The sequence below is a fragment of the Candoia aspera genome, chromosome 5, assembly GCF_035149785.1.
Source record: "Candoia aspera isolate rCanAsp1 chromosome 5, rCanAsp1.hap2, whole genome shotgun sequence".
Lineage (NCBI taxonomy): Eukaryota > Metazoa > Chordata > Lepidosauria > Squamata > Boidae > Candoia > Candoia aspera.
This window is the reverse complement of record NC_086157.1, coordinates 76,399,459-76,419,166: the sequence shown is the minus strand read 5'-3', so window position 1 is coordinate 76,419,166 and position 19,708 is coordinate 76,399,459. Positions and strand designations below refer to the sequence as shown.

General features: G+C 42.8%; 1 protein-coding gene across 1 annotated transcript in view; it reads right to left on the bottom strand.

Annotated features, from left to right (window-relative positions):
• MAEL (maelstrom spermatogenic transposon silencer) overlaps positions 1–19,418 on the bottom strand; it is a 29,978-nt gene extending 10,560 nt beyond the window's left edge. The window contains exons 1-9 of the mRNA XM_063304425.1: positions 19,268–19,418; positions 18,184–18,267; positions 17,029–17,113; positions 16,110–16,265; positions 14,425–14,466; positions 13,685–13,812; positions 8,676–8,730; positions 8,449–8,590; positions 5,716–5,778 (exon numbers count right to left, since the gene is read on the bottom strand). Of these exons, the coding sequence (XP_063160495.1) occupies positions 5,716–5,778; positions 8,449–8,590; positions 8,676–8,730; positions 13,685–13,812; positions 14,425–14,466; positions 16,110–16,265; positions 17,029–17,113; positions 18,184–18,267; positions 19,268–19,399 (887 nt within the window). The 5' untranslated portion in view covers positions 19,400–19,418. The remainder of the gene's footprint in view (positions 1–5,715; positions 5,779–8,448; positions 8,591–8,675; positions 8,731–13,684; positions 13,813–14,424; positions 14,467–16,109; positions 16,266–17,028; positions 17,114–18,183; positions 18,268–19,267) is intronic.
• Positions 19,419–19,708: the final 290 nt, after the last annotated feature.

Genomic DNA, 19,708 nt, shown 5'->3' with positions numbered 1-19,708 from the left:
ACTCACTGCATGACTGGATCTGTCTTGCCGGGAAAGCTGAACACGCCTAGCGCACCTTCATGCTGGCGACTAAGAGAGACAGGCATCCTCCCAGCGGGAAAGGGCCAGTGCCACAGTCGGGCCCGACATAGGACGCTGAAAGACAACGTCGCTTTGCCCGTGGGCAATGAATCAAGTGCGGTAAGGCAGGTCACTGTGCGGCAGAATGCCACAAGGCTAGAACGGCGGATCACCCACCTAGACCGACGCAGAAGGGTCCGCAGAAACCACCCAACCCTCCCCGACGGCTGACAGGGGCACTAGCGACCCCGGACGAAGAGGACGTCTACCTTGCGGGGGACGGGTTGGCCGCCCCGGAGCAGCCGGCGGAAAACGCCTTCCACCTGTCCTAAACAGCGCTGCTGGGCAGGTGGTGGAGGGTGAGTGAGGACTGTCCCATCCTTGCCATAAAAATTGAACTGAGCTACTGCTCCAAGACCATCGAAGTCGGGGCTTTGGTGGACTCCGGGTGTTCCAGATGCCTGATCCACCCCAACCTAGTCGCTGGGCTAAATTTACCGTTTCCCTCTCCCGAAGCCGCTGATCTTCCAGCAACTCAATGGTTCCACGGAGTGGGGGGGCGGCCACCCAGGGTACAGGGAATGTTACCCTACAAATAGGCACACACAGGGAAACCATAGAATTTGTGGTCACCCCGGTGGGCAAGCCTATAGTGGTTCTGGGAATCCCTTGGCTAACTCGCCACAATCCCTACATTAACTGGAGGACCCGTACGATAACGTTTGAGGATGGGTTCTACCAGGCGCCTGCTAAGGGGAAATCCCTCACTTTGACTGTGGGGAGGGCTGAGATTGTCGATCCTCAAGTTCATGCTTCCCCCATGGAGGGGTTGCCGGAACAATACGCAGACTTCACTGACGTCTTTGGGGAGCAGGAGGCAGACCAGTTACCCCCCCATCGCAAGACAGGCTGTGCCATTGAACTGCTCCCTCATGTCCCATCGCCTAAGCCAAAAATTTACCCAATGACACAAAAGGAATTGGTGGCGTTGCAGGACTTCGATAAAAACCTCGCTCGGGGCTTTATTGAACCGGCAAACTCGCCGGTTGGAGCGCCCGTTCTGTTCCGCGAGAATAAGGACGGTACCCTAAGACTGTGTACAGACTATCGCGGGTTAAATTCAGCCTCCTTGTCAAACAAGTACCCCCTCCCCCTCGTGAAAGATATGTTGGCACACTTGTCGACTGGAAAGGTTTTTTCCAAACTTGACCTCCGCGAGGCGTATTACCGCATTCGCATCAGGGAGGGGGACAAATGGAAAACAGTTTTAACTGTCCCTTGGCTTCCAGTATAAGGTACTGCCTTTTGGTCTTGCAGGGGCCCCGGGGGTTTTCATGCAACTAATTAATGAGGTTCTGCATGACCATTTGTTTAAAGGTGTACTGGTTTATCTGGACGATGTCCTGATATACTCCAAAACTGAGAGAGAACACAAAAGATTGGTAAGACAGGTTCTCACCAAGTTCTGGCACGCTAAACTTTATGCTAAGCTTTCCAAATGCAAATTCCATAAGTCGCGCCTGGATTACTTAGGTTACAGGATTTCAGATAAGGGCATCAAAATGGATCCTGCAAAGGTTCAGGCTGTTTTGAGCTGGGAGCGCCCACGCACCCGGCGCCAGCTCCAAAGTTTCCTGGGATTCGCAAATTTCTACAGATCCTTCGCAAAAGGGTTCGCGGAGATTGCCCTGCCCTTGACTGATTTGTTGCGGACCAAAGGCGTCGGGGAAACGCGCAAGGTAAAAAACCCAGGGGCTGTGCTCAATTGGACTCCCGCCTGTCAGGCTGCTTTCGACCGGTTGAAAGCTCTCTTTACAACGGAGCCAATTTTATCCCATCCCGACCCCAAACGGCCTTTTGTCATTCAGGCTGATGCCTCTGATTTTTCAGTTGGGGCTATCCTATTACAAAAGGATTCTGCCGGACTCTTGAAGCCCTGTGCCTATCTCTCCCGGAAATTTTCCGAGATGGAAAGGTGCTGGCATGTCTGGGAAAAAGAGGCATTTGCAGTAAAAGCAGCACTGGAGGCTTGGCGTCACCTTTTAGAAGGGGCGACTTGCCCTTTTGAGGTCTGGACAAACCACCGCAACCTTGAGGCGCTCCACACGCCCAGGCGCCTCAGCCCTAAGCAGATTCGCTGGGCTCAATTTTTCAGCCGTTTTAACTTTCAGCTGAAGTTTATTCTGGGGAAGGAGAATTTTTTGGCAGATGCACTTTCCCGACTGCCCCAGGACGCAGAGCCTGTCTCCGACGTCGGACTGTGCTCTCTGAGTCTCAAATGGGTTTGGCCGCTGTCACCCAGAGCCGCGCTCAGGAACAGCCTCCCCCCCCTTGTGAACGACTCCGGCGCAGCCCGCTCTGGGCCGCGGGCAACCACAGATGCCGGGCGGGTTGCGTGCAGATTTTGCCTTCGCATTAAAGTCTGATCCCTGGCTTCTTGCTAACCCTGACAAGGTTTCCATGGAGCAAGACCTCGCCTGGATAGAGGGACGTTTATATGTCCCTGACTCGCAACGATCAACTATCCTCAGCCGGTCTCATGACAGCAAACAGGCTGATCATATCGGGTTTCTCAAATCCCTCCACTTGACCCGACGCCAATTTTGGGGGCCCTCGCTGAGGAAGGATGTCAAAACGTATGTGGCATCCTGCCCTGTTTGCGCAATGTCTAAGCGACCATCTGGTAAACCCCAGGGGCTGCTGCAGCCCATGGCTAACCCTTCACGCCCTTGGGATGAAATCTCTATGGATTTCATCGTGGATTTACCGCCCAGTCAAAAGAAAACAGTCATTTGGGTAGTCAAAGACTATTTTTCCAAACAAGCTCATTTTGTCCCCTGTGCCTCTATCCCGTCGGTGCAACAGCTGGTGAAGCTCTTTTTGGTGCACATGTACTGCCTTCACAGCTGCCCCTCTCACTTGGTGACCGATAGGGGCACACAATTTACCTCACGGTTTTGGCAGGCTTTTTTGAAATTAATTGGCACCGAGCAAGCATTGTCAACCTCCTGGCATCCCCAGACTGACGGATCTACTGAGGTCCTCAATGCCACCCTTGAACAATTCCTCCGCTCCTACATCAACTACCACCAGGACTGGGTGGATTTGCTTCCTTTCGCGGAGATTGCATACAATAACACTGTGCATCAAAGCACGGGACAAGCCCCCTTCAGGGTGGTATCGGGTCGGGACTTCGTCCCCATTCCCGAGCTCCCACAGCCCCCATCTCCAGTAGTGGCGGCCTGTGACTGGGGTTCTAAACTCGCAGACTCCTGGCCCATCATTAAGGAGGCTCTCAATGAGGCACAGACCTCATACAAACTTCAGGCTGACAAGCACAGGCGCCAATAGCCACCTTTTTGAGTAGGGGGTCTGGCTTATCTCTCCACTAAATTCATCAAGTCACCTCAGCCTTCCAAGAAACTGGCCCCCAAATTTATTGGCCCCTTTCAGGTTACACAAATTGTGAACCCGGTCACAGTGCGTTTGGATCTACCTCATAATTTGAAGCGGCTGCACCCTGTGTTCCACTGCAGCTTACTCAAGCTGGCCAGTGACCCCTCCCGGTGGCATCCACGCACTCCCCCCCTCCACCCGTCATGATTGACGGACAGCAGCACTTCGAAGTCAAGGAGGTTCTCGACTCCCGCAAGCTTCGTGGCTTTCTCCAATACTTAGTGCGCTGGAAACACTTTCCCCACCCTGAGTGGGTCGCTGCCCGCGACATTCAGGCCCGAGCTAGTCCACAACTTCCACGTTGCATATCCCTCCAAGCCCTTGGCTTGATTTTCTTCAGGGGGGCGGTATGTCATGATCGCCGTTGCGATGTTTGCGACATCATAACGGCTCGCATGACAAAGCGTGGATGCGTGTCAATGGCTGGAGAGGTGCGGGCGATAAACTGGACAAAGAAGGTAATGGGGTTGGGAGATCTACTGAACAACAAGGTCCCATCGCCCGGTGATCGGCCATTGACGCCCCTGATAAAGAAAGGATCAGGGCGAGGTTCAGAAAGGCGTGTCCGGGCTTTCGAGGAATATCGAGGTCTAATCGCCCGGTAATGGACCATTACCTCGCAGGAAGATAAACAGGGCAATGCCCGGGGCAAATGGGGCTGGACGACCTCTCACTTATCAAGTCTTGATGGCCTGTCATTCCGTGGAACTCGTAGGGCACACCCGGGGAGTGTGGGGGTGGAGCGCTGTTTGGCGCAAGACTATTTAATTCAACTTTTGGCGCGCTTCCCTCACTCTCAGCTTTTTACTGGTGTGCATTCTAAATAAAAGCCAGAGCTTAAACTTGATTGGCATTCCTTATACAGGGTTTCACATTTGGTGACTCGTGGAGCAGTGCACCTGAAAGCAGCAAGGAACAATCTAATAATGATCGCCACTCCCCCACCCTTGCCTGGGTACTCAGCTAATGCCATACCTGAAACCCAGCTGGGCACATTTCTGAAAGGGTAAATGCCCCCACCCCCTTTTCTGTACCCAGCCATGTCTTAGCAATACATGGTAGTGCTGTTGAAATACTTACAATCATTGCTATATTACGTATTATTGTATTATTGAATTTTTACAGTAAAATCTTGCTTTAAGGGACTACTTAAGGAGATGTGCCTGTAAAATACAAATTTATATAACTGACTTGATTCACATCATTTGTGTAGTTATATAAATGTTTAATATCATTTGCACCAATTTACATCATTTTTGCCATTATATAATTGCTCAAATGACACAAAACATTAACTATTAATGATGAAAATTATACTAATTGTCTTGATTACTTTGGACTTCATCCATTATTTGAGAGTGAAGTCTGAAAAAAAATACCTGTTGCATCTGAGGTCTGCTGAATGGAGTCCAAAGAATCAAAGTTTCACTTCGTTAACTATTTTTAATTTTGTACACTAGCTTTGCCCAGTCTGGCACTACTGTGCCTGACTTCAACTCTAAGAAATCCTATCTAGAATGGCGTCTGGCTACATTAGGTAGAAATTCTGTGTGCTAGATATATCTGGAAGATACCCAGTTAGATAAAGACTTTTTACAGCATTGAGAAATGCATTGCGTAACATACACGCAAACACACTACACTTACATATAAATTCATGAAATGCCTAATGAAAAAAAAAGAAAGGAAACCAGGACACCACAAATTATAGATATACTCTTTCTTACCTACCATTTAACATTAGTTATAATATAAGCCTAACAGTTGATTAGCACTTTATGCCTGGAAATTTAAGTAAGATTAAAAACTCTGGGTTGAATGCAGCATCACACAAAGTTCTGTTCATACAACAACATTTTTGAATCCTCCCTTCCTTCCTGTGCTCCTACATGCCCCCAAAATCTGCTCTAGAGATTTGGGAGCAGTGGGAATTCAAAGTTCCATCACCAGAAATGACTCACTGAATCATACCACTGATTTTATTTAGATTACCTTAAAAATATATTCCTATAACATCAACAGCAATACAAAAATAGCAGAATCTTAAGACAATTGCTGATTGCCCTCAGATTATTTGGAAACCACAAATTATTTGGAAAATAACCTCAGACACTGTACAGCTGATATTCCATTGCAATAGCTTTTTTTAAACTAAAGTGCAAAAGCATTATACAAAGTAAAGTAAAAGTTTATACTTACGCAATTTTCTTGCACGTAGCAAGAGCACAGAATACAATATCATTTTCTTCATGCCACTGACACCTAGGTATAAATCATACTCCCATAATGAATTCAGAATTTCAAATGCACATTACAACATTAAGACAGAATTTGGAATGTTAATGAAATTAATACTGTTGAGTTAATGCATGGCTATCAACACCTTTTCAGTACAAGGTGATCCTGAAATCTTCTATTTAAATAGATCAAGTTTTTAAAACGTGTTCAAAAGTACCTCAAAAGCCTTGGTTTTTAAGATGCCAGAAGACTAAAAGCAAATCTAAATGTGTTAGTTCTGGTGTTTCCTGCATCAAAACAAGAACCTTGCTAAAAAGATAATTTTAAAATACACACACACACTTGTTTACACATACACAGTACCTAAATATTGTGTTTCTGTTGAAAAAAGAGTAACTAAAACAACTCGTAGAGCCTCGTGTGGCGCAGAGCGGTAGGTGGCAGTATTGCAACCGAAACTCTCCCCACGACCCCAGTGGAAGCTGGATTCTCAGGTAGCCGGCTCAGGTTGACTCAGCCTTCCATCCTTCCGAGGTTGGTAAAATGAGTACCCAGCTTGCTGGGGAAGGTGACAACTGGGGAAGGCAATGGCAAACCACCCTGCTATAGTCTGCCAAGAAAACGTCACAAAAGCGGCGTCCCCACTAAGGGTCAGATGTGACTCGGTGGTTGCACAGGGGACCTTTTACCTTCACAAAACAACTCCTACTGCAATTATTAGCTGTTTACTCTAAGTATAACACTCTTGGTAACTGTTTAAACTAGATTAAAACATTAACCACGTCTTAAAAAGACTATTTTGTTAAAACCCTTAAACCAAGAAATCAGGTGTTTGTGCTGCTTGTTACATCAACCAATATTTTGATATATTTAATATTCATATCTAGTCTTTTTTTCAAATACACCTAACAATAAATGATTACTCTCAATAAATGATTACTCTCAACTCTCAGATCTGCTATGAGAATAGCAAAGAGAATAGTATACTTTGTGCCTTTTCCCAGAGAGATTTAGGTCATGTACTTTGGGCTACTAGACACTTCTACCCAATCCTATCACTGAATATGGGTAGTCCTTGGGTTATGACCCTAATTGAGACCATAGTATCCGTCGCTAAGCGAAGTAGTCATTAAGCAAAACACATGACTGCACCGCTTAGCAATGGCAGTCCTGGTTGTGTTCATTAGGTGAGGATCTCATGGTTCTTCTGCCCTGCGTGAACTGCCTCCACTTCAACTCCCCCAGCCACCTATCACCCCACCTCTGCCCTTTTGGCTGCTCTGAACAGCAATGGACAAGATGGAGGCCACTGTATTCTGCCACCTACCCACTGGCTGCTGACGACTAGCTGTTGCCCCCTGCTGACTTTTGTTGTCTTCTTCGCCTCATTTCCCCTCCACTGGCTTTGCTGTCACCAGCTGGCCTCAAGCCCCACAGTGTGGGGGGGGGGCTCTGCTGGTGCTGGGTTTGCCTCCGCCTCACCCCCACCAGCCCTCCTGGTAGGCCTGTCCCACTTCAGCAGTCTCAGCCTGCCTCTGGCTGGGAGGGCTCTGCCTGCTCCGCACAAAGAAGTTCTGCTGCTGCCCAGCACAAAGGAGAAAGCTATCCAGAGTGTGCCTCCCTGGACCCCATTGCCCTGCTGGGATGGGGCCACAAGTCCTTGCCACTGCCGGCCCAGGCAATCCTTCTGCCAGGTAGCGAGGAGGGGGCGTTTCTGTGGCCAGCTGAGACTGAAGTCCTCCAGGAGCCTGGTGGTTGGGGAGGCATCAGTGAGGGGTGCCCTGCACAGGATGGCTAACAGAGCCTCCTGCTGAGGGGGTTAGGCTAGCCAGTGTTGGCGAGCCCAGTGGAGAGGAGGCGAGGCAAAGACGACAAAGTTCAGCTGGGGACAGAAGGGGTGGTAGCGGGTAGGAGGCAGCAGTGGAAGACAGTGGCCACTTCATCTCAGCCATTCTGTGCAGGGTGGCCAAAAAGGCAGAGATGTGGGGAGAGATAGGCGGGTAGGGCGAGTTGAAGCGGAGGCAGTTCATGCAGGGCAAGAGAATGTGAATGTGGAACGCTGCGATGGTCGTAAATGCAGGTTGGCTGCCAAACAATTGTCAAGATGTCAGTGTAGTATCTTTGGAAACCTTAACCATTAAGTATAGAATTCAATTACCTGAAACAAGATTTTTTCCCCCTGGTCATAGGAATTATGTATCCCTTTCATAATTCTAAAAGTATTATACTCGTCTGCTAGTGGTCTTGTATACTTTGAGAATAGAAAAGCAGGATACAAACTGAAGTAATTATTTCTATGAACATTATGCAGTAAGCTTTAGAACTGTCAAAAATAATATTAAGGTGTAATTTGAAAAAAAAATTTGCTCACAGAAGATTTTTCCTCCCCGTTCAATCATGTCTGATTTTCAGAGACTGCCTAGACAAATCCCTGCGGTTTCCTTGGCAAGGTTTTTCAGAAGTGGTTTGCCATTGCCTCCTTCCTAGGGCTGAGAAAAAGTGACTGGCCCAAGGTCACCCAGCTGTTCCTAAGGCAGAACTAGAACTCACTGTCTCTCAGTTTGTAGCCTGATGTCTTTACCGTTCTACCAAACTGGCTCTCTCACAGTAGACAAATCACTGTAAAAGACGAATGTGCAAGTTTATGGCTTTTTCAGAATGTGGAAAGAAGAGGAAGAAGATTACTAATTATACCTTGTACTGCCTGAGTAATCCCATATGGAAGCATCCAGTGTATTACACACCCAAGTCTTAGAAGGCTCTTTTTGAAGTTTATGATAATGCAGCTCCACAACAAGGTCCTCCACACTTAAGAGCTCTAGATGATTGACTGTGCCTGTTAAGAAAGTAAGTTTCAATAGTAAGAATATTAAAAGATCTGTGTAGCAATATTTTCCATTATAAAGGGAGTTACTTCTTACCTGTTTCTTTAGCCATATATTTTAGGCACCAGTTAACTCTGAAGTGATCATCAGACTACAAAAATAGAAATTTGGAATTAAGTATCTATTTACATACTCAGAGAAACAGAAGAATGTGCTCTCTCTTAAAATGTCTTAAGTCCATTCTGGCTGAAATTTACTTGAATTAGATCAGCTGCACATTAAAACTAGTTAAAATGTCATTTGATGTGTACCTATGGACCAGCAGCTCCAAGGGCCTCAAAATCCCAAACAGCACTAGATAAATACAAATAATTATTTACAAAATAAAAATAGCAATTTATAAACTACTGATGGATTATAAGTGTTCAAGAGCATGGAATAAGTTATTAGAATGACTGGTTGTTGCTTATTCGTTTAGTCGCTTCTGACTCTTCATGATTTCATGGATCAGCCCACACCAGAGCTTCCTGTCGGTCAACACCCCCAGCTCCCCCAGGGACGGGTCCGTCACCTCTAGAATATCATCCATCCATCTTGCCCTTGGTCAGCCCCTCTTCCTTTTGCCTTCCACTCTCCCTAGCATCAGCATCTTCTCCAGGGTGTCCTGTCTTCTCATTATGTGGCCAAAGTATTTCAGTTTTGCCTTTAATATCATTCCCTCAAGTGAGCAGTCTGGCTTTATTTCCTGGAGTATGGACTGGTTTGATCTTCTTGCAGTCCAAGACACTCTCAGAATTTTCCTCCAACACCACAGTTCAAAAGCATCTGTCTTCCTTCTCTCAGCCTTCCTTATGGTCCAGCTCTCGCAGCCCTATGTTACTACAGGAAACACCATTGCTTTAACTATGCGGACCTTTGTTGTCAGTGTGATGTCTCTACTCTTGACTATTTTATCAAGATTTGTCATTTCTCTTCTCCCAAGGATTAAGCATCTTCTGATTTCCTGACTGGAGTCAGAATCTGCAGTAATCTTCGCACCTAGAAATACGAAGTCTTTCACTGCTTCTACATTTTCTCCCTCTATTTGCCAGTTATCAATCAAGCTGGTTGCCATAATCTTGGTTATTTGAGGTTTAGTTGCAAGCCAGCTTTTGCACTTTCTTCTTTCACCTTCATCATAAGGCTCCTCAGTTCCTCTTCGCTTTCAGCCATCAAAGTGGTATCATCTGCATTGTTAATGTTTCTTCCAGCGATTTTAACTCCAGCCTTGGATTCCTCAAGCCCAGCATGTCGCATGATGTGTTCTGCACACAAGTTGAATAGGTAGGGTGAGAGGATACAGCCCTGCCGTACTCCTTTCCCAATCTTAAACCAGTCTGTTGTTCCGTGGTCTGTTCTTACTGTTGCTGCTTGGTCGTTATACAGATTCTTCAGGAGGTAGACAAGAGGACTTGGTATCCCCATACCACTAAGAACTTGCCACAATTTGTTATGGTCCACACAGTCAAAGGCTTTAGAATAGTCAATAAAACAGAAATAGATGTTTTTCTGAAACTCCCTGGCTTTTTGCATTATCCAGAGCATATTGGCAATTTGGTCCCGAGTTCCTCTGCCTTTTCTAAACCCAGCTTGTACATCTGGCAATTCTCGCTCCATGAATTGCTGAAGTCTACCTTGCAGGATCTTGAGCAATACCTTACTGGCATGTGAAATGAGGGCCACTGTTCGATAGTTTGAACATTCTTTAGTGTTCCCCTTTTTTGGTATGGGGATATAAGTTGATTTTTTTCCAATCTGATGGCCATTCTTGTGTTTTCCAAATTTGCTGGCATATAGCATGCATTACCTTGACAGCATCATCTTGCAAGATTTTGAACAGTTCAGCTGGGATGCCGTCATCTCCTGCTGCCTTGTTATTAGCAATGCTTCTTAAGGCCCATTCAACCTCACTCTTCAGGATGTCTGGCTCTAGCTCACTGACCACACCATCAAAGCTATCCCCGATATTGTTATCCTTCCTATACAGGTCTTCCGTATATTCTTGCCACCTTTTCTTGATCTCTTCTTCTTCTGTTAGGTCCTTGCCATCTTTGTTTTTGATCATACCCATTTTGGCCTGGAATTTACCTCCAATGTTTCTAATTTTCTGGAAGAGATCTCTTGTCCTTCCTATTCTATTGTCTTCTTCCACTTCCACGCATTGCTTGTTTAAAAATAATTTATCATCTCTTCCGACTAACCTCTGGAATTTTGCATTTAACTGGGCATATCTCCCCCTATCACTGTTGCCTTTTGCTTTCCTTCTTTCTTGGGCTACTTCTAGTGTCTCAGCAGACAGCCAGTTTGCCTTCTTGGTTTTCTCTTTCTTTGGGATGTATTTTGTTGCCGCCTCTTGAACAATGTTGTGGACTTCTGTCCATAGTTCTTCCGGGACCCTATCTACTAAGTCCAGTCCCTTAAATTGATTCTTCACCTCCACTGCATATTCCTTAGGAATATTAGTGAGCTCATATCTGGCTGATCTGTGTGTCTTCCCTAATCTCTTTAGTCTGATCTTAAATTGTGCAAGAAGTTCGTGATCTGAACTACAGTCAGCTCCAGGTCTTGTATAGATGTCCGCCACCTTTGGCTGCAAAGGATGTAGTCAATCTGATTTCGGTGTTGTCCATCTGGGGAAGTCCATGTATAAAGCCGTCTCTTAGGTTGTTGGAAGAGAGTGTTTGTTATGCAGAGTGAGTTGTCTTGGCAAAATTCTATCAGCCTATGTCCTGCTTCGTTTTGTTCTCCCAGGCCATGCTTACCTGTAATTCCAGGTGTCATTTGACTGCCCACCTTAGCATTCCAGTCTCCTGTGATGAAAATAATATCTCTTTTAGGCGTGTTGTCCAATAGGTGCTGCAGATCCTCAGAGTACTGCTCTACTTCAGCATCTGGGGTTGGGCGTATATTTGGATCACTGTGAAGTTAGATGGCTTGCCCTGAATTCAAATTGAGATCATTCTATCGTTTTTTGGATTGTATCCAAGCACTGCGTTAGCCACTTTACTATTAATTATGAAGGCTACTCCATTTCTTCTCTGGTCCTCTTGTCCACAGAAGTAGATCTGGTGGTCATTTGATGTGACGTGGCCCATTGCAGTCCATTTCAGTTCATTGACACCCAAAATGTCTATTTTTAATCTTGACATCTCACCCATAACCACATCCAATTTGCCCTGGCTCATAGATCTTACATTCCAGGTTCCAATGGTGTGTTGATCCTTAGAACATCAGATTTGCCGTTCACCACCAGCACTGTCGGCGGCTAGCCGTCCTTTTGGCTTTGAGCTAGCTGCGTCATCACGTCTGGGGCTAGTTGAACTCATCCTCTGTTCCTCCCAGTAGCATTTTGACCATTTTCCAACCTGGGGGTCTCATCTTCCGATGGTATACCGACATATCTCTGGTTGTTCTGATCCATTTAGTTTTCACGGCAAGAATACTGGGGTGGGTTGCCATTACCTTCCCCAGGGATCGCATTTAGTCTGACCTCTCTGTCATGACCTTCCCGACTTGGGTGGCCCTTCATGGTTTAGCTCATGGCATCACTGAGGTGCTCAAGCTCCAGCACCACAACAAGGTAATGATCCTTTGCTGAAGAGAATGACTGGTACATGAACTTAAATGGAAATGATTTTGTTATCTATACGAATCTATTAATAATAATGGGTTAAAGGTTAGAGATGTGGTCTCAAAATTCAACCTCGGTTTACATGAGGTCATCATATGCTATAGCAGCTACTTTTCAATAGAACGTATTTATCAGTTTTTTCACAAATAGTTTGGAAACTAAAAGAAAGCCAAGTGAAATGGCTATTATAAGGACATCCATCCTCAATGATAAATGATCTGAATAGGTATTCTACCACTAGGATTAATTGGAATTTTGACTCTAATTTGAACACTTTTTTCATACTATTAACTAAACTGGCTTAAATTTCAGTCATTTTACTGCTTAACAAGATATAATACAAAAATACAAATCCTATATACTTGATTATATCTGTGGGCTTTTTTGTTATATATTGAATCAAGTCTTCTACTTGTTTCAAACAATAAATTATAAAACAGGAGTCCCAACAGAGATGGCCTTTTCCACTGTGAAAACAGTTCATTTATTTCTACTTTGTACTTCCCATTCATTAATCTATCCCATAAATAAGTCTGTGGGAGTATGTAATTGTAATGGTTGCCTATTTTAAAACACCATCAGACTCATAAGTAGGAATTCAAAGATATCTGATTAAAGAATAGTACGCAGGATCACAAAGCAAGCTGAGAATGATGAAAGCGCGCCAAATTCAAACTAAAAACATTTGGTGCAAATGAAATCTGTAGAATCTTCTCAAGTCCACAATCCCAGGTGCTCCAAACGGTTTCTGATGGTCTGTGGGCAAAGTCCTCGAGCAGAGAAAATAACCCAAACACATTCCATTGTACTGATTTCACATACAGAGCTTGGTACAAGGTCTCACAGCAGTTCCCTCCCAAACAGAAACGCGCATCAGCGCCATGGCATGTGAAACGTTACGATGTATAAACTACATTGAATCAGTGAACATGACAGTAATCACAGAGATACATTATTTTTTTTCAATCCAGTATTCTCGGTTTATCAAATCCACTTTCAAACTACTGTACACTTTTATTGTGGAATGATATGCAATGGATCAATGCAAAATCCAATCACGTGTAGCAGCTTGACTTTACCACCAAAAATCTGTTACAGAAATCAAAAGACAAAATAGCTGCATTCATGCTGTGTCATAAATTTCACTGGCGCCTTCTGTTTGAAAGCATTCATAGTTACATCTGAAACAATGCTTAGAGTACTTTGACAGTGGTAGAAACATCAAACCCATATAAATGCTTGAGGAACAAGGGGGCCAAGAATTTTTTTTAACAGTGAAGTCTCAGATTAGATGAATAACTGAACAAATACCTTTTAATAAATAAATATAAGCAAGAGGCCTTATCCCCATGGCTGAATCCCTCTATGTGAAAACATATATTTGGATAGATATTCTTGATTACTTCTCAGAAATTTGAATGTCAAGTCAACGTACCTTACAATATACAGGTGGCCAGTTGCCCCTGTGTGGCTGGATGAATGTGTAGAGTTCATGCAACACAACTGAATAACTTGCAGTTTCAATGTCAAATCCAGATATAGGAATTCTATGAGTAGCATCACCTAATATTTGAAATATTTTAAAATGCAAAGTATCATTCATATACATTCTAAACTTAACTATACTTACAAATTGCAAGATCTGTATGTCAGTTCCATTATGAAAACTCAAATATCTTAAGATTTGACTATGCTTTATTAAAATATTCAGTAATAACAAAACAAGGCAAACTAGTCTCACATACAAGTAAAAATGTTTATCATTAATGTAGAATAAAACGGTCAGATGAAAGGGTTTCTCAATAGTTGAACTACGCTATATTATTGAAAATACTGTTCTAGTAACATTGTTTGCTTAGTCACACAGAGCAAAATACTAGTTTGAATCTTACTGAAAAGTGTAATATTCAATGTTCAATCAATACTGTAAAACAGAGAATACAAGTGACAAAATGAAAGCTTAAAAAAAAAGCTAAATGAAAGCTAAAGAAAAGGCGTATAATTTTGAGGTTGTTGAAGTTTCTTAACAATAACATGCTGCAGAGAAAAAATTATACAGGTAAAATTAAATGTTTCAGAAAATCTGATATAATACCCAAGTGTAATGAAGAAAAAATGAGTAAAAATGTACTCAAATTTCTTAATTCTTTGTTTCAACTTTTGTGCAATACTCACCTGCAGCCTGGCAATGAAACCGAAAGCCCCGTGGTACTTCTCCTGCAGAAAACCAAAAATCAAACAAAATACATTCATTCACATTGTGTGATGTGAAATTACTATCTGAATATCCAATTGTGTCCATGGACACCTGTTATGGAGCTTGCTGGCTCTCTGTTTCATCTAACTTTTAAACTGTTTTCAGGTACTTTTAATTTTTTAAAAAAGAAAAGTAAAATAAAGCTAGAGCAGAGACATCACACTGACAACAAAGGTCCGCATAGTTAAAGCAATGGTATTCCCAGTAGTAACATATGGCTGCGAGAGCTGGACCATAAGGAAGGCTGAGAGAAGAACAATAGATGCTTTGGAACTGTGGTGTTGGAGGAAAATTCTGAGAGTGCCTTGGACTGCAAGAAGATCAAACCAATCCATCCTCCAAGAAATAAAGCCAGACTGCTCACTTGAGGGAATGATATTAAAGGCAAAGCTGAAATACTTTGGCCACATAATGAAAAGACAGGACACCCTGGAGAAGATGCTGATGCTAGGGAGAGTGGAAAGCAAAAGGAAGAGGGGCCGACCAAGGGCAAGATGGATAGATGATATTCTATAGGTGACACTCATCCCTGGGGGAGCTGGGGGTGTTGACTACCGACAGGAAGTTCTGGCATGGGCTGGTCCATGAAGTCACGAAGAGTTGGAAGCAACTGAACGAATAAACAACAAAAAGTAAGGCTGGTATGCTTCAAAAGCAAAGTACCAGTTCAACCTTACTTTCCTTTTTAGATTCCATTAATACTTTCAGAAAACAAAAAAGGTAAGATAGTTGTAATCCCATCCTTTAAAGTATTCCAGGAAAAAAAAAAGACGAAACTAGGGTGAAAGTACAGTAGTAACATGTGTCCTGAAAGCCTACAGCACAGTGCGAGCAAAATGGGCATTTCATAAACATTCTCAAAACAAGTTCTCAAAACATGCTCACAAATCCTAACAACATGGGAAACACTGCAATATTTCTGTTGCCGGTTTTGTTCATACTATGGGATTAGGATTCAAGTCCTCGCTTAACAATGATAATTGGGACCAGCAACCCCACTGCTAAGTGATATGGTTGTACTGCACAATGTCACATGACTGCACTGACTTACAATTCCAGTTGCTGTCATTAGGCAAATCCCGCATGGTTGCAGCATCCTGTGATCACCATTTGCGACCTCCTGCTGGCTTCCTCATTGACTTTGCTTGTTGGAAGCCGGAAGTGAAGGTTGCAAATGGCGAACATGCTATTGTGGGAACACTGCAATAGCTGCAACTAAAAGGAAGTCAAAAGTCCCCTTGTTCAGTGCTATCGTTAACTTCGGTCACTGAACGAGTCATCACTGAATGAGGATTACCTGTAGTTCTCTTGCAAGACTTAGCCAGATTTTTAAGACATTAAAAAAATTAATAGCATAGGAAGTTTGAACTGTCAAAACACTTCCCAGGAGATTTGTTTATTTGATCACTATCAATTAATCACTAGTGATACTGTCAAACAGATTTGCCCATTATAATTTTTATTTTTTCAGTATGCAGAAATCACTAAATCAGATTGCCTGAAGAAACTGAAACCTGCTTTTAGAATTGGACTGAACCTCTATGCCCCTTCCACTTCCAAATGAATCAGAACAAATTCATTCTCCCCCTTTTCCAACACTCACCAGGATTTATAAAATGATGAAACTCTGCAATTATGCCATCCTTAAGTGAGTATTTGATACACCCAATTTCACAAGGGAGGAAACGCTGGCTGCAGTGAGGGGGCAACACTCCATGACTGAAGATATTCAGAAAGTAGAATGAAGTTTCAAGCACAACTGAAAAAATAATTTGAATCAAATTATTATATTATATCATGCAATTAATATTCTAACAAAAAACAGTTCAATATGTTTAAAAGCTTTTTAAATATCTAATACATGATTCTACCTTTCCCCCCAGAAAACTGAATATTGTCTACATTTCACTGACTAAAATCCTCATTTATTGGCATGGCTATTCAGATCGTTTCTCAAAATATTTACATCTTGCCCTAAATGGGAACCTTTACCTTTACTTATTCCTATTAAAATTCTTGAAACATTAAATTTTATATTATAATATATATCATTATAAACAATTATATAATATAAAGCATAAGTATGAAATGATTCATAATTAAAAATAGTACATGAATTTCCTATTACCATCAGCTCATGTAAATAAGGATTAAACAGTTACAAATCAATATAAACAGAAACACAAGATCAAATAACTTATTTCAACACTAATCACCATTTGTTTAAACTAATTGAGTAGCCCACCCATCTACAATTATCCCATCAACTCAGGACCTTTATTTGACCTATCTTATGTTCAGTCCTTGTCTTTTTCATTCTAAGCATGTTGCTACCTTTCTTGCACACTCCTGAGCCCTTACTAGAGGTGGCCGATTTATATACATTTTATTTCTGTAATTCTCCCTGCTGTTTCTTTGGGACCCCTCCCAAAACATGTATCATCTCCTGACTCCCACCCCATTCACAGAACATTTGAGGCTAAACTGCTCAAGAGAAGGATTATTTTTAAACTATACTTCACCTTGTTCACATTTAAGTGGGCTTGTACGGTTTGTAACAGGAATCTTATTCCGAGTAGGAAACGGTACTGGGACTTGGCTAGGTGGCTAAAAAAAAAATAGACAATCACCCATTCAACAAACACCAAATCAAGGAAAAATAAATACAGAATCTTTCCTTCTAAGCACAATACTATGTATTTCCCTTGATTAGACAATATAGACAGAAACCTAAGACTGAGCTTATGTCATATAACAGTTATATGGAATTGTCATTCACATGAATGCATAGCTTTCTACATAATTATGTATATGTGACTGCAATAGCAGCAGCATTACTCAATTTATTAAGTGGATAGCCACCCATAATAATGTATTCATGCAAACATAGCAGCGCTGACATACTCATCAAGAGGCTGGGCAGTCCACTAAGATAAATTAAGTTTCTAGAAACATTGCTTTAAACTACAGTTATTTTATGCCATCAGAACAGGAGCCATGTCATTCACCTTTCCTGTGTTGAGCAAAAAAAGTATTTTCTAAAGGAATGGAGTAACGGAAATACTTTTTTTACTATTTTCTTGTAATTCTGAATTATCCTCACAGGGCCTGGGTGCAATTATAGTGCACATTTTCAAATATTACTAGAAGCCTTGCTGTGTGAGCTTCCCTTCTATTTTTAATAAGATAGCAAGGGAAAAAAATCAATGCATCAATATATTACTAAGGCTCTAATGCTGGGAAAGGTGGAAGGAAAGAGGATGACGACCAGCAGCAAGGTGGATGGACTCCATTACAGTAATGATGAGTGCACCATTGGAAGACCTGAAAAACCAGATTAGGGATAGATCATCATGGAGAAAATCTATCTATCACTAGGAGTCAAAAACTACTTCATGGCACATAATCATAGGCTGCTAAGCAGTAAACAATCTCTGTAGCTGTCTTCGTATTATTAAAAGATTCACCCTATTTGAGAAAAATCTAGAACAATCCTCTCTCCATTACAAACACTGGAAAAAAATGCAGAATAGATCCAACCAGAACTTTCACTCAGTACCTTCCCCTATATTCCTACAGGGTACTTTTATTGTTTATTCCCCAATTTAAACTTAATTATGCTTGAAAATAAGCATATATACAAGCTTTAAATATTTCAAGTTCACTCTTCCATTTACCTTTTTTGCTGGTTCTTTTGTCTTCTTAGCTTTCCATTGACAGGCCATTTCTGTATACTTTTCTTTTTGCTCTTCATTAAGTATCTTAGGAGTAAAACCAATTATATAAATCCTTCCACTATTTTCTCCAATAAAGTCTTCCCCCAAATCATCCATTGACTTAATCCAGGTTAACTGTTTTTAGGCAGTACCGATTTGGGAAAGCCAAACATGCTAACACTCACTTTAGTCAAACGTTAGATTGTGCTTAAGGTATTTTTTCAAGTCTCATATAATAGACCAATGTGCCTTACTCTCAACAAGTACTGTCAGTGGAAGCTAAAGCATCCTTCTAACACGTTATTTTAAAAGTAATACATATTGTTACTACATCCAAAAATTTTAGTAGGCAACCATACAATTCTATTTTGTAATAGTGGTTTTTTTTGCTAAGATTATGCATTCTGGCAATTCAGAAATATTTGGGAAATGAGTCTTGCCTAAGCTGGAAGACAATTTTAATAGCAGGTCCCATCAATGGCCAAATTCCAGAAATTATAGTCCAGTGGAGGGCTCCATCTTGGAAAGGGCTACTCACATCAGTTCTGTTTTCAAGATAAACTCTTTAAGAACTGTATCCAAATCTTGCAGCTTTTCTCCAGCAAGTTTTGGGTAGCTGCAAATGCAATACAGTCTTAAATTCAGAAAGAAGCCTTTTTCAGCAAATGAGCATGAAGCCCCATTTCAAGAAGTTTTGTAACTACAGCTACCAGATCTGAACTGCAAAAACCCGGACGACGCTAACACAAACTATCGTCCTGGTTTTTTGCCGTCCACATCTGACAGGTTCATTACCACTTAATTCTGCAACCTCTACCATTTCTTCACTTTATAGCCTCTTGTAGCGTAGTCCATAAATCGTAGTGGCGACATAAAGCTTCCCTTTTTTACTATTATATCACAACAAGGATTGGACGACGTTACAAGACGCCTTAAATCACTAGTGAGGAAATATCAGGTCCTTGCAAGTTGAGGGATAGCCATTCCCCGGTCTTTCACTTCAGGCCCCACGACCGAAAGGGAAGGCGCGGCCACGGTCCCTCACCGCCCAGGCGTCGGAGCAATGCGGGATGGCGTCAACCACCCCGGTCACAGCCAGACCCTGCCGCTTCAGTTCTGGCAGCTTCTCCAGCACGAAGAAGTAATAGGCATTGCGAGCTCCTTTACGGTTCGGCATTTCATACCACACCTACTAGCAACCCGCCCCCAACAAAAAGGCAGAGACCGGCAAGAAAAGCGGAGGTGGGTCGTCTTTTTAAAGAAGGAAGGGCCAATCCCCTGCCGTCTTGCTTGGCGATTCCGCGCGAGGCAGCACCTGCTCGTGGCTGACGAAAAGAGCGTATGATTTTACTGGCTGCCCGAACAACTGGGGGTGGTTTTATGGTCTTCCAGATGCCCCGGCCTCTCATTTAAGGCTATGATGCCTGGGCTGCTAAAATTGGGACGATCGCTAGATGGCAGGAAAGAGATCGAACTTTTACCGCCC